Source organism: Corvus cornix, chromosome 4, assembly GCF_000738735.6.
Source record: "Corvus cornix cornix isolate S_Up_H32 chromosome 4, ASM73873v5, whole genome shotgun sequence".
NCBI lineage: Eukaryota > Metazoa > Chordata > Aves > Passeriformes > Corvidae > Corvus > Corvus cornix.
The window spans coordinates 33827210-33843114 of record NC_046334.1 but is presented as its reverse complement, the minus strand read 5'-3'; the positions used below and the strand labels follow the sequence as shown (position 1 = coordinate 33843114).

Genomic DNA, 15905 nt, shown 5'->3' with positions numbered 1-15905 from the left:
TTAACTATATTTTCCATATACTCTGGGAATAAGACAGATTTTTCTGAAGGATAAACAGAAAACACACAGAGAAATCCTTGCAAACACTAAACTCAAGAATATGCATAATTGGTTAATTAAAGACTGGTAAAAAATGTTTATGATTATTATCAGTGATTTCCCTGAAAAAGAGCTCAGCTGAAATCTGATCACAGGAGGAGTTTCAAAACTCCCTGTATAGTAATTTAGCACCTACTGCCTCTTAGTGATAAAATACTAATTTCATATGTTAGTTTTGGCAGGAAATGATTAATATCCAAAGGTATCTGGTCAATATTTTTCTTCAATAATCAATTCATTTTTAATGCCATAAGAAGCTTACCTTCATAAATTGCTGCAAAACCTTTCCCAACCCAGTTGCTGCTGCTGCGGAACTCGATCCACATCCTGCTGTCGGAGGATGCGAGGACTTCTGGCAGTTTGTCACCACAAAACCTGCCTAAAAACATGCAACCAGTAACTGCATTTTCTGCCACCTCTGAAGCCAAATGCTGCAAACATTTATACAAGTGTTTAACATTATAAGCCAAAGTAGCAGAACCAACTCAGTGGAACTATTCATACGCTTATGGTTAAGCACATGTGTTTCTGCAGATCAGGACCTAATACACAAAGATTTTATTATAAAGCTTTCAGAACTTTTTATTGCAGTCAGGCTCACAAGTCTAAGCGTAAAACCTTAGGGGAATTAATGAAAAAAATTATTGTTAGAGATTGTTTCTATGCATACAAACACACGCATTTTGGAAGGGGAAAGTGAGTATTAATCTTGAGAAAGGAACGCGATGTAGGTCACAGTAATACAGCTCATTGTGCCTAAGGGCCAAAGAGATTTAAAAACTAATATCTAAGTTACCAGTTCTACAGTATCCTCTTAAATTCTGCCTATGTAGGTAAAATTTATGTTTTTCTAGGTGTTAGGGAACAGAAGAAAAGGATGATTACTGTCTGGTCTTAATTGTTTCTTCTTTATTTTCTGTTCAAGGCCAAGAAAATAGACATTCCTGTTAGAAAACTGTCCTCTGTATCTGGGCACTAGCATTATGGGAGGTGAAATCTCCCCACCAACCTTCTGAATTAAAATAGGATGACTGCAGCTTTTACATATCAGTTGCAAGTCAAACTTAATTCATTATGGCTTTGCATGTCTTTTCTCTGCAAGAGCAAAGGACACACAAAGAACAAATAGAAGGAATCTACTCATAATCTTAAAGGAACAGGCACAGAGCTTGTAAGAACAACTCTACAGCAGGTACATGTGCTCACCCCACAACCTATGGATTTCCCCTCAAGTGCTACACGTTTGTCTGTAAACTACTTCCCTATTTCTCTGAACAAAACTATGGCAGATTCATAGTTCAATATCCATAAGCAAAGCAAAAAATTGCATATTTTGGAGTTGGCATCTTTTCACACATGTGGCTGAATAATGGTTAGCTGCAGTGAAAGGAAGGCTTGAAGTCAAGGCCATTTAGAGGTTTGGTTTTTTTTTCCAATACCCAAGTTTAGATACATTCTAGACACCTAAAATCCAAGAAGTTTGTTGTGGGTTCAACACCAGGTCCACTGAGCCCAATGAGTGTGGTACAGTGGACGGTGCAGCATTTAACAGTTGCATACCAAGCAGAGAGGATTTTCTCCAGTAGCCATCTCTTACTTCAATATAGTCGTACCAACAGAGACTGCTCTTGTAGAGGTCCATGGTGGTAAAATTTAAAACGATCTGCAAACAGATGAGAAGGCCTAAATAAATCAAGTGTGATTAATAAGAGAAAAACAATCACAACATTCTGCAGAACTGAAGCCAGAGTGGTCACCTATAATGGGATTCCAACTCTTTAGACATTTAATTAACCTCTCCTCAATTATTTATTTAAGTAAAAGTTTCTTGGGAACATGAAAATTTTCTTCTATTTAATCTTATATATTTGAGCACATTCGAGACAAAGTATTCACATTTAATTGCTCATAGGAAGCTTTTCACTGAGAAATAAAGAGTTGAGAATGCTAATAAGGTAAAATACTTCAATAATATAATTTTAAGTATGTTACTTGATAATTCTACTGCCAATTCCTCTTCCATTACACTTTGACTATGATCAGCACTGACTATAATCAGCTGCAAATAATTTTTTTTTTCCAAAATAGTTGTTTTATTTTGGTTTGTGCTCCCTTCTACTACTGTTTTGACAATACATTTTACTTTCAGTCACATAAACATTGACAATGGTGGACAATAATTCTGAAAGCAAGGTCACTAATAAGAAATGGTATACAGTCCCTTAATGATTCTTAATAAGAAATGGTATACAGTCCCTTAATGATTCTTAATGAAATTATAATAAAGATTTTTATACAGAAATCTGAGTTCTGTGCATTTCTGGAACTTTTGATTTGGACTCCAAGTTTTACTGAGAACATCTGTAAACAGACATAACTATGAGTACTACCCTTATATTAAATTACGTTGTCCTTGTTTTAGAAATACTAATCCTAAACTGCCATAAACTTACACTTTTAACACAGGAATAGGATTCTTCCTGATCACATGTTGACACAATAACTACAATTTAAGCCCTGACTGACTGGGATAGTCTTAGCATCATGTCCTGCAATTACAGGGACAAATCCAAGCAAGCAGATTAGAAGTTACTCAAATTTTACATTATAAAATCATTTCCAATTAATATCTTTTTATTGGATTTAATTGTATTTGGAAAAAAAATTAATCTTCTTCTGAATCAGTTCCTCAGTGTACATAAATAAATATTTCAAACTAACTGAAATTCTTCTCTATTCACATTTGAACGTAGAATTGGTATTACTTTAGCTTTGATCCTAGGAACTCACAACTGAAACCTGCCATTATAAAACAAACATGAATTGCTGCATAGTAGCAAATACCTCACATGCAAAAATACATCTCCATGGCAGCCTCCGGAGCAGCTGTGAGTGTTAGTTGAAAGGAGAGGAATTTACCCTTAGTCCAGATGCAAGATAAAAATTATAACACCATAACTGGAACAATGAACCTAGACACTCAGATAAGATGGTTTAGTTCCATCTCACACTTTCATGGATATCTAACCCACGGGACATTTTGCCTTTACTATTCAGGCAGTCCTTCAGGAAGATGTACTGAGGAAATAAATGCACAAATATTACCAGAATTCCAAAACTACCTCCTTACGATGAGAAATATGGAGATGTGGCTAAAAATACAGTCATATGCTTTACTCTGCTTCAGTTTTTTATTACATTTCCAAGTGCTATTTGAATTTACTTCAGAGGGTGGCAGAGAGCTCATTCTCTCATTCACACAACAATTCTCTGTCCTTGGCAAAATTTTTCTCCTTCAACTTTTCATTCAAATAAAGATGCCACACCAACTACAAAGCTTTTGTTCTCCTGAAATCATCCACTTTGCAGTTCAGGTTCCTTCTAAACTCCTACTTTCTATTTTTCTCAAAACATAAGCAGGTATCTCTGTTTGCATTTAGCCATACTGCTTGAAGAGCCTGCTGCCCTCATCAGTCTTGTCCTTTTCCACCCGTGCCAACTTTACCCCACCCCCCATGTGTGCAGTCAGAGGGATGCACAAGAGGAAACCCTTTTTCTTTGCCCCGATGAGATTCAGACAGCTGCTTAAACTAACCCAGCTGGCTCTGTGGCTGCAGAAGCCACAACCTACACCTCCTTCATCGCTTCAGCTCCTTAGAGCCTGGAGGTCTCTCACCAGTCTAGCCACAAGTTTTCCTTTTTCCATGACACAGCTGGAACATGAGATTTCTCTGTTCTTTGTTTGGAATTTCACCTTTTTCCCAAACCTTAGTTGCCAGGATGGAGCTGGGAAATGGATGGTTTCACTTAGGTGCGATCGTGTCAATGTCTCAAAGTGCTGCTATCTAAATGGAAACGGTTAAAATTTAATGAGCCTCCTCAATGGCCTCTGCTTTTGAAACTACATGAAATAACCTTCACAGCCTTTTCTCACTCTGACATGCCAAGGTATTTGATGATACAGCAATTTCTTAACACTTTCAGAATTCATTAGCTGTACATAGGCAGAACCCCCAATCTGTCACAGCATGATTTCTGGTCATGAACCAAACAAGTTTAAATATATTTAAGATTCTGATTTGCTATTCTGCAAAGTATTAAATAGAGCTACAGACAAGGCAGAGCTTGTTCAAGGGGACAGGATGGCTGAGAGGCTTCCCAGGAAAAACAATCAATGGGTATTTGTCAGCACAATTAAAGAATTATTGATTACGCAGCAGATTCGATTGTGCTACTGCAGCTTCCAAGAGAATATATCATACCCCCTACTGCCTGAGATAAGAAAGCACAAAATATACAATAAATAGCAGTAGTATGAACCAAGGTTTCTGCAGGTGGCATTTTTTACCCATATCAATCAAGGATTTTTCTGTCCTATTTTATCTTTCATGTAAAACATTAAGGAAAATTGAAAAGTAGTGTAACCAATTCAAAAAAGGCAGATTCCAATAAAACACTGGCACAGTTGCAACTCTCCCTATGCCAATAAAATTTCTACACACCACAGGGTAGGATTCACTCTGGCTGAAGGCATACAACATTAATAACACCATCCTCTCTCCAAGACATTTCTGTGTATAGATATTCTGAGTACAGCTCTTTACCAAGTAGTCTTAAGTCTTGAAAGTAAAAGGTGAATGGGCTGCCTTGTTTAACTTACAGAAACTTACATATTTTAGGTTGGCCTGGCAATTTATGACGCCTTGTGAATAAAGAGAATACTACAGCTAGGGCATGCCACTGCAGTCCCAGCCTTCACTAAATTTCTGGGCATCAAAGAGCAGAAGAGTCCTTACTTGCAGAAAGAAGCATGGATAGAAGTCCTCCAAACTATGCTCATACAGCAGAATGCTAAGTCTCAATAAATAAATAAATAGAAAAGAGCTAGGCAATGCCTTTTCAGTTTATTTTTAGGTGACTAAAGCGCTCGCTGACCTTTCAGAACATGATATGATGCACTTACACATACTCTAATCTCCACACAATATTCCGGAGATTTATCAGGGTCAAAGCAGCAAACAAACAAAAATTTGAATATATTTTCATTTTCCCTTCATTATATGAATGTATTACTACCACTTACTGAGAAAAATTGGGATCAAGTATAACGCATGTCCAAGGTACCATGATATATGCATTAGCTAAGATTTAGACCTCATGGCTCTAAATAGGGTTCATTATCTCAAGACAGCCAGTTTCCCATGGGAATAGCATGGACAAAACAGACTTTTTGACACTAGCACAGATATAATTTACCTTGTTCTTGCTGAACTATATGGAGACTAGAGAGCTGGAAGTAACAGTACCCTACAGACTTGACCTGTCATGTAAAATTTCAGCTAGAAGATTCTGCTTAGTCTTTTCCCCATTTGTGGCAGCACATAAATTGGGAAAGGAGCTGGTCCTCTCACATGCTGACTTCAACACAGGAGTTTTCCCCCATTAAGATTTGTTACAGTATAATACAGCTTCAGTGGTAGTTACACACTCAAGACATTTTTGTTTTTATTATATCACAAATGTGTTACAATTACTGGTGTCCATAGATAGGCTTACACAAAGTTGGAGTATGCTATGAATACTTAAACATGTACATTAACTCACACATCAGTGTTTTTTTCAAAAGCAAATAATTGTAGAGGAACACTCTTTTTTTTATTATTTTTTGAATGGAGGGGTGGGAAAAAACCCTTAGCCATTTTTGTTGTTATCACAGCAATGTCTAAAATGCAACACAAATAGTGGGGACATAAATTTACTATCTAGAATAATTTTCACCCTTTGTACAAATATTCTCTTATTCATCTCTTCATTTTTTTCCCCTGACAACCTGCTGAGCCACCCTTTTCCTTCAGCAGAGTGTTTAGTTTTCCTCCTGTGTCTGGCTCTCACCCAGAGGAGGGCAAACACTCTCCAGATGACTTTGCTTTCATTCCCCACAGCAGCAAATGCCCTTATAGCTCCTCAGGATCTATTAGAACATCAAGAGTATATATTCTTGGTGTCTACCAGGACCCTGACCTGAAAGAAACATGGAAGAAAGTAATACAACCAGGAGAAAATAATGTCCAGTACAGAGTGGAAGACCACTGAGAAAAATGACTGAAACATCTGGGGGCATGCGCTGGGTCTTCCTATTTGGACTTGCCAGTACTGAGTCTGTTAGATTATATATTTCATTCTTTAGATTCCATATTTTAGTCTTTAGTATTTGACTGCTTGATACCACCCCCTGCTTCATGTAAGGAAACTTACATCCTTTTTCCTGCATACTTTGTCTCAGCTGAAGCTTTTTGTCACTCCCTCTATCCTTATTTGTTTTGAAGCAGCCTGACATTTGAGCCAATAATTTAAAATAAGATTTAGCTAGCACATTTTGAAAGTGCACACAAGAAGGACAGGTTTCACTTTCCCTAAGATGGCACACTTCTCTCTCCAGACTGCTCTCACCAAGCCCATTTTTTTCCCCCACTCTTTTTCCCTTAAAATTTATCCCCAGAAAGTAAAACTATGTGCACTAGGAACCAGTACCAGGGAACACCTACAATGACACTTTCTTTACTCATGTTATTAAGGTTTCATTTTAGAAACATCTTATGTAACACACTAAGAACTTCCTTAGTTACAGCCCAGCTATCAGACCCATACAGCTCAGTCAGCTTGCCCAAGCCCATGCTGGAAAATGGAACATCCAGAAGCCTGAATCACCTCTTCTACTTTTATACTGAACCATAAACTGAACTGGCAGCCAGTTTTAAAGGGAGTTCATGGTGCAAACATACAACAGATTGAAATCATGCCCTCATTTCACAAGGACACCCACTGAATAGATGATGTGGTTCTAATGCCACAGATTAAAGTCAAGTCAATACTACATAGTCCATGATCCCATTTTTTTATGACATGCCATTATTTTCAATTAATATGCATCTTTTAAACTTAAACAAAAAGCTAAATAACCACAACATTCTACTCTGAAAATAGTGTCTATGTCTATCTAAAGAAACGTTAAAATACCTTCTCTCCCGGGGTCACAGAGATTCTCCATATGCAGTGTGTGTAGGAAGGATAACCATTTGGAAATCCAGGAGAAGAAAAGTTGCCCATAGATTCCTGCAGTGTTTCTCCACAGGCTGAAAGAAACAAATTACAGTAAAAATATAGAATTTAATGTGCCTAAAGGAGAAAAATGCATCTTTCCAATATCTACTCAGAATAGCTTTAACTCACTGCAGATGCAGAATGGAAAATAAACTAGTTAGTTTACAATTTATTCAAAGCCATGTTTGTAAGCCAGTCTGACATTCATTCCATTTTATGCAGGGTGTTTTTATCCCATGAGCTATTTCATTTGTATGTTGTCTGTTGACATAACCAAAATTATGGCAGTCTTAAAAAAATCATTGGTGTCAATCAACTGCAACACTATACATAGAACTCTTTTGGTAATAAAAAATATTAGACATCCTTTAAGAACTAAAATTGTAGCACAACATGACTTGCACCACACTGAAATTTTGTCAGTGGTTTCATCTAATTTAGTACTTTACCCACATGAGAGACTGATCTGACCTAGACTCACTCATTTATGTTGGTATAGAAAACTAAACGCTATATTCGACAAAGTCTCTCGCAAGAGTGATTTGTAGAGACATGAGTAATAAAAGCAAAGCAAATGTAAAGTCCTAAAACACCAAAGGCTTTTATATTCTGTATTATTGAAGCTTTTAGCACCCTTCTCTCACCTGTCAGTCATGCTACTAGATGCTGGTGGATGCTGGTTAATAAATCATCTTCACACTAAAATATAACGTTGGAAGTTCCTGCTGCTCTCCACCATTAAAACTGATTTTGGTAGGGTGTTGCACCTTAACCAGTCATCTTTTTTGACCTTAACCAAATTTTTTCACTCACTGATTTTGCAGGTATGATACAAAATAGGAATTTGATATTATGTCTTGACTGACAGTGTAATCAAATCTGCAGTGCTTTCAAATTACAGATCTATCATTGCCAGCAGATGAACAACTGTGTCATCAAAATATCAATGAATTATAAATGTTCACGAAAATCTTTAAAATAAGAGAGGACAAAGGAAAGGATTGTTTATGACAGCACAGCTGTAAAGGCTGTCTTGTTAAAATGCATCTAAGGTGTGATCGGACAACTACACTGTTGTAGTGTAAGTTACATTCAAAGCATTAAATATGCTCTCTGACACTCAAATGGTTATTGTGATGAGGACAGAAAGGAAAGATTGACGTGGCCCTTAAGAATTGTAATGGCTAAAGCCACCATCACTGTGTCCTTTAGGAATGAAACAGGAAAAAAAATTATTTTCCTTTCTTCATTAAAAAGCGTGGTTTTATCTTTAAAGAATTGCAGGCAGCCACAACAAATGATATTTCTGCACAAAGCCTTTTCAGTGAAAAGGCTGTATCTGTCATTAACCACAATTTATTTTTAACACAACAATGAATGCAAAGTTGTTTAAGTTGCAGAGTCCTGTACTGGGTTTCCCCAGAGCTGGTGAGCTGTGCCGTAGCTTACAGTGCATAGGTAAAGCACTTCAGAAAAAGCCAACAGTGAAATCGTTGGAGTAGAGGACAATAGAGCCTAAAGATGAGACATCCACAAGAATCCAAGTGCTCCTCTCACCCCTTTCAGAGCCCTCTCTTCTTCTTCCCCCATGGATGGTTGCATTAAGACTACGCCGGAACATTCCATGTTCCATATACAGAAGATGTGTATAGACTCAAAACACTGGCTTTTAAGTCACAGAGGGAGCCATGGGACATTTATTTTTTTCCCCAGGAATCATAGAATAAATCTATTTAATATAAAAATTTATCTTGTATCCATATTAAATTCCTGGGAGCTCTCTATCAAATTAAAATTATCTTCAGAAATATCTCCAAATTTAACAGAAGTGTAAGAAAACTTGTAAGTAGATAACTTCTACTAAGAATTAGCACAATCAGAATTTATAAAATGCACTTGGGCTTTATGTGTTTTGCCATATTTATCTTTTAATTTTAAATTCTTGATTACTCAAGGGAGCTAAAACAGGAACAGCTTACACCAATCAATAGTTAAATTAATTTTCTATGGGATCTGAGTCCCAGGCTGACTTCCAAAGCTGCAGCAGACAGGGTGATATTAGGGAATTTCTTGTTGAAAAGCACATTTCTCTGCAATGAGAAACAGTTAAAATTCTATCACTAGAGTATGTAAAGGTTTTCTTTATATTTGGACTGTAGCAACTGCAGTATTTATGACTAGGCTTATAAAATAGAATATTATAACTTTTTTTTACTGTATAATGGTCCACTAGTAAAGAAATCCACTTTGGGAGAGAAATGTGGAAGGAAAATGAGTGGTTAGGGCCACTTATTTGAATTTCATTTCATACTTTAGTATATTTCGAGTCAGAAGATATCAATTACAACTTCAATCTTACACAGCTCTGCTTTATAAAGCATTTGTACATTTTTATTCCTTTGTTAATCATTAACATTTGCCAAGGTTTTCTCTGATGATTTTTCCCCCCTCTTTCAAATGTCGTGCCTTATATCAATTTTACTAGGATAGACCACTTGCAGAAATGCCACTTTAGCTTTCCCCACACACATACTCTAACCATAAAAGCCACTCTCCTCTGTTTTACAGCTTGAGAAGGTTAGACATCTAATGAAACTTTACACGTTTAGGAGAGGGAAACTATTTTTGCTTCTCCTTGTAAAGATTAGTAATGGGTGTAGGCAGCAGGTGGATTATGTGCTTATACAAAGCAATTCCCACCAGTGTACTCTGCAGCAGTGTTTAATTACACGGCCTGCACGTAACACCTCTCTGGGCTGGCCTACACACGTGGTCAAGTCCCATCAAGGATTACCGTGAAATCTGAAAATGATGAAGCCCAGATCCTTCAGGACACTTAGGGAACCAAGTCTCATTGCTTTGTACATAGCACTAGCAAATACATACTACCATTTATGGCTAATTTGAGTTTACCCTTTTTTTTCTAAGTTCTTTAACACTGAGACACAAGTCTATATGACTACACATATGTGGCATATAAAGTTGCCAAGGAGCCACAAAAATATTAACTGCTGATCATGTACTTGTTAAATCAAAAACTTAAATCAGTTTACTACAACTCAGGGTCTTACTATTGACTTGATTCCCCTTTATAGTTATAGGGAAATTGACTTAATCTAAAAACCCTAATCCTCCTTATGCAGTGAACACAGGCTGACGTTTGAAGGTGAACATTCTTTTCAAATCTGATAGGGATGGCAGCAGTTAAGCCTGAGGAACAGTGAGAACAGCACAAAAAAGACACAAGCTTCAGCCTTCACCTGCTCTTTTCTACACACACTGTCACCGACCCAGGAAATTTGTAAATTTGCTGAACTTTGTCCATCCACCTTCTCTTCCTCTAAACGGATTTCTCGCACCAGTCTGAGACTCCTTTCCCATTCATTATGCAGTCCCACTCTAGCCACTTAGTTTTTGTTCTCTCTTTTGGCATTTGAGTATCTTTCTCCATCATTTTCCTTTCTTATTCTTCCACTCCTATGAAACTACATATAAACATTAACTACAATTTCTATATGAAACGATAATGGCAGACCTGTGTTGAAATTTTAGCAGCTAGAAGAAAACACATTCTATCACTCCATTAGACTGTCTGAAAACCACTGTAATACATCCAGCCTTGAAGTTGAAGTTTTATTCTCAAATACCAAGACACTCAAAATTCAAAATCATATCGGCAGAGGAAGGACTTCAACTTAGTAGATTTCTTTCCCCTTATTATTCCATCATGTAACAATATAATTCGGTTTTAAAATGTAACAGATCCTTATCAGCAATTACATTTTCCTTTTGCAAAAATCCTAAAGAAAAGTTAAGAACAAACCAAAATTGCTGTTGCTACATTTTTGTCATGGGTTAGAATTGGACCAAACCACTACAATTTTACAGACCTGGCGCTTACTCTGCTGCTGAAAGGTAGGTTATCAAATCTCACTCCTTGGCTTCACCAGGCTCAAAACTGCTTCTTGGTCATTAAGCTCCTCCCTGAATAATGATGCTGAATATCATGCCCTGGCAGGCTCAGCTGCCTCCCTGCTGTGAGGATCACCTGTATTCTCCAGCTTAACTGTATTCTCTGAGCTTAACTTCATGTTCATGGGCCCCAGGAAAGGACTTGGACCAGCAACTGTTTGCAGAAATAATTAGAACTCCAAACAAAACATGCAGAATACCATAAAATCCTTTATCATAGAAGTGTGGGTCTCTGGAAAATACTGATCAAGTTATTGTTTTCTGTATTTTCATTGTATTGCATTTAAGGCAGCACAAATGAACACATGAAACAATGCAGATATTCTTAAGGACTGAAATATTCACTGCTGTTTTATTATAAGCAGGCATCATGATTAGTATCTTTTGTCTGGAACAGGAAATAAAACATACCTCCAAAACCAACACAGTATCGGGGATTTTACTGTTGTATACTATAATGATCACATGATTCTTTACATAAAACCAAAAACTTTATGTCTGTCTGAAATTTCAGTTTCAGTATTTGCTGGAAAATTTATTAGAAGAAAAGTACTGTGCAACTTTCAGAGATTTTCTTTCTTTATTGGATGCTTCAGTTGTGTTATTCAGCTATGCAGCTTCTATTAAAAATATTAACTGTAAAAATAGCATTTTAAATAGTATGCTATTTAACATTTGTAGAAAAACCTTCTGCCTTTTTCTGTCTCTTAAAACTCACTTTCTTCTATGGCATGGCTCATCTAAGAAAGGCTGGAAAGCTAATGTGTTTTATCCCAAATTTTGCAAAGCTAGGTGCCAGAAAAGGAGCATGATCCTTCACCCACCATTTATTTTTATTATCCATGTGACCCATGTTCACCAGTGCTGCAAAAAAAAAATTCTTAAGTTTCAAGTGGACACTGCTACTGAACAACCACAGTGGTTTTACAATACTGTGAAACTAACTTTCAACAAGACTTTCATGACATTGAAAGAAACTGTAACTCTCAGTGCATGTTCTCATGATGTATATCAAAAGAATATTTTCTCTGAACTACTCTTTGAACGTTAGCTCAAAAAGTATATTGCATCTTTTACAGTTGACTGAAAGTGCCTATTAGAGTATTATATACACACTAAACAGACTAGTTTATAATTTTTCCTTTTTTTCTTTCTTAAGTCAATATGATCATGAGATACTACCTACTTGCACAGCAGTTTTACTTTTATAGACCACTTTTTTCCTCCAAAATTTGTCTTTTATCAAAATACATATGTATTCTTTGTGTTCATGAAATTGTTGCTCTCTGTATAATTTCATTAGAAAAAATGCTGCCAAGAGCGTCATTATTAAAGTACTTTCTGTACCAAAAGGAAAGAGCAAAAATTGTTCCCAAAGGAACAGTTGTTAAAGAAAAGGTGTTAAAATGGTTTCTGTTCAGGCAGGCCCAGAAGCTCTGTGCATGTTCTCAGTACATACAAGACTATGATTCAGCGTACTCACACCACAAAGGAAAAGTGTATTTCAGCTGTACAGTGTACATCAAATGCACATCAGAATCCCCAGATCTTCAGTAGATCCCATTGCTGCTGGTACAAATTTGAAGCAACTCCATTACTTTAATCCTGATCCCTTTTTTTAGTCCTTCTGTATTGATCAGTTGGTTAAAAGTGGCAACATATCTAAGTTAAAACAGTTACTGAGATTTCTTTAATCCCCATGAGGAGCAGTAAGGCTGTAAACCCACGTGGCACAGAGCTGGGATGTCTATCCTCCCACAAGGGTCTTGCTGGTAAATTTTGGCTGAGAGATGGCACTTCTGAACTTCTTTGGTTGACACCAAAGGTTAACAGTGGTATCAGCCACTAGAACAAAGAAATTGAAACCTTTTGCTTTGAGATTTCCACCATTCTGGCAGCACTCAGTGAAGAAAGAGCACTAGAGAACAACATGAACCACAGGGTTGACTCTGGGTTACTCCAGGCTTGCTACTGATGTCTCTGAGACAGACAGCAACTCTACCACACTATTTTGAGATAAAAAAATTATATGTGTTCAAATTACAGGATGACAGAGATAGGCGGAAGATATTCAAATAGTAAATGTTTCTGTTAAAACTGTAGAAATTTTGTAGTAAGATCGCACAATTTTATCCATAAAAGAGTTTACAATTTAGTTGTCCTGGCTTCTTTTATTGACAAAATTTCAAAAAATATAACAGGTTCACAGCTGAGTGCAATAATTCATTTTAGTTCTTGAGCACTCAACTTGAATTCAAATAAAGGACTCCAGCCAGTATGCAAACCAGAAGTGATATTAAACATCTTTTTTTCTAGTTATTGAACAGCTAAGAAAAGCAGATTGAAATGTCATGTTGTTTCATACAGTTTATCTGTCCTTAGGTGCTTTGCATTCCAGTGACCTTATCTATAAAATTCTTTTATGATTCAATTCCTGAGCAGCCTATGTCAGTTGCCAACACAGAAACAGACTACTGAGCAGCTGACACAAAAAGTTTATCATTCCTCTTGAACAACAAGTCAAACAGTTGCTAGTATGTGGTTTTTGTTTGTTTGTGGTGCAATACCTGGACATCTATACAGCTTTCTTGCCTGTGCAATATCTCCTTTACTTAGACGGGTACGCTGGCCAATGGCAGGTCGTATACCATTGTCATCACGGGAAGGGAGAATGGTATCCAGAAACATGCCCCTAAAAAAAATAAAAATAAAAATAGACCCCAAAAACCCCTATCAGGTTTCTGTCATTAAACTGCCTGAGTTCCATGAATGTCTACCTGTTTTTTAAATCTGGTTTTTATATTTGACGTAAATAAGAGGGTAAAATACAGAATTTAAATACAGACAACATGCCATAAAATTCCTCACATTGGCAAACTTTATGCAAAGTTACCATAAAATAACCTATCAATTAACATAGCAACTTTTGTATTTCTGTTAGACAAGAGGAAGATCTCTTACTACTATTAAGACTACACAAGTAAAAGACACTGCCATTATGCTATTGCTATATTGAAAAAAAATTATAAAATTGCATAAAAATACATAAATTAATCTCTACCACAAAATTCTTAATCACAAAGTTCCCATTCTAACAAAGTTTTTATGAGAAGTCCTGAAGTCTGACTTACATGTAAGAGCAGGTAAAGTCAGATACATTTGCCAATCATGATTCCGTCAAGTGTTATAAGACATCAAACTTCACTCTAGCTGCTGACGCTTTTGAAACAGATACGCTTACTTGCCAGCCTTTACTTGCTTCACAATAAAATATATCAACTTACCATATGTGATTTTCATGACATTAACCTTAAATGACAAGACATCATAGAGAAGTACACTTGTTCCAAATGTGCAGTTCATTCAAAATTTCCCAGACTTTTAATATGATCGAAATCATTTTTGTATATTCAAATAAATTTTAAAAGATTAAGGTACAAAACTACATTCTATTATCACATTCCACAACTTAAAAGCCCTCAAATCCCATTAAATGGAAGTTAACAGAAGAATATGTTTCTATAGTCTCTTTTTCTTGAATTTTTTTATAGTCTCTTGTATACCTGCAGGGCTTTTATTGAAAAGTAAAACTAGCACTTTCAGATATAATATAGGTCCAAAATGAATGAACAGTAAGGTTTTTTGTAGTTAGGAATACCATTTCTAAACACATATTGGTTTTCAAACTATAATAAATGAACCCTTTTGAGTACTGTAGATACATACTGCTCTCTTTATCCAGTCAGATTTTTTTGAGGCATCACTAGAAATTTTGCAAAGACAGAATCATCTCAGGATGTTACCCTAAACAGTGAAATAAACTACATATGGCATTAATCAGTTTCTAGAACTAAAGCACATTATTCTTTAGAAACTGTTTGCATCTATGAAATATAATTCTATTTTCCACTGAATTTCAGTACAACCTGAAACTAATGCTTTCAATACTTTGAAATGAAAACAATCCTCTCTTAAATGCCTTAGCACTTTAACAAGGGGACATACTGTAAGTTTTAATACAGCATGAACAAAAGCCTTGTGTATGACTAGAACTTTATGATGTTTTGTGATTTCTACTACTTATCTGGGTGAGCAAAGTCTAACAAACAGCAGGCAGTATGCCACAGTATGCATGACTCACGCTTGCAAGATGAATTGGTGCAAATCAATACCTGACCTCAGGGTTTTGCTGGCTGTTTTTAGACAGTATGAAGTAACAACCTCTTGTACCTTGGGGCAGGGCATGCCTACTCATGGCACTATCAGTTTTTGCCAGCTTGGAAAGTGGTGAGATCAGGGCCAACAAATCAAATTACCTTGATGTTGTCCTTGCCCTAGGACTTGGGGGGGTTCTGTCTTGTTCAATTACTCTATTTTCTATAGCCTCTTATAATCTCTTCCTTAAGGTAATGGTATGTGTAACTGGATTAAGCAATGTGACTAATAGCTACCTCATGTGGCACATTCCCATGCTCTTCCAGGGGTGAATTATGTGTATGCTGAGTAATACAGCCTTTGGTTGGATTTTTTTAATAATATAATTTATATTGAGAGAAGCAGCCAAACAAATTTGCAAAGGCTGTTGAGGTTTTAGTGAGCCTCAGTTTATTTCAAAGTGTCAGATTGTCTAGTATTTTTGCCTTAAAATATATGAATTGGAGAAATAAATTTAAAAAAAACAACCCAAGCACATAACTTTTCAAACTAAAATTTTTTGTTGGGTGTTTCTGGAG

The 15905-nt window shown here is 36.4% G+C and overlaps 1 protein-coding gene across 3 annotated transcripts in view; it reads right to left on the bottom strand.

Annotated features, from left to right (window-relative positions):
• The window catches only part of TLL1 (tolloid like 1), a 130349-nt gene that overhangs the window by 37371 nt on the left and 77073 nt on the right, over window positions 1-15905 (bottom strand). For 2 of the 3 annotated variants that reach the window (XM_039550797.1, XM_020584732.2), the window contains exons 8-11: window positions 13740-13864; window positions 7117-7232; window positions 1660-1762; window positions 362-478 (exon numbers count right to left, since the gene is read on the bottom strand). In XM_039550797.1, coding sequence (XP_039406731.1) covers window positions 362-478; window positions 1660-1762; window positions 7117-7232; window positions 13740-13864 — 461 coding nt within the window. The remainder of the gene's footprint in view (window positions 1-361; window positions 479-1659; window positions 1763-7116; window positions 7233-13739; window positions 13865-15905) is intronic. The other variant, XR_005601743.1, reaches the window with a different exon arrangement.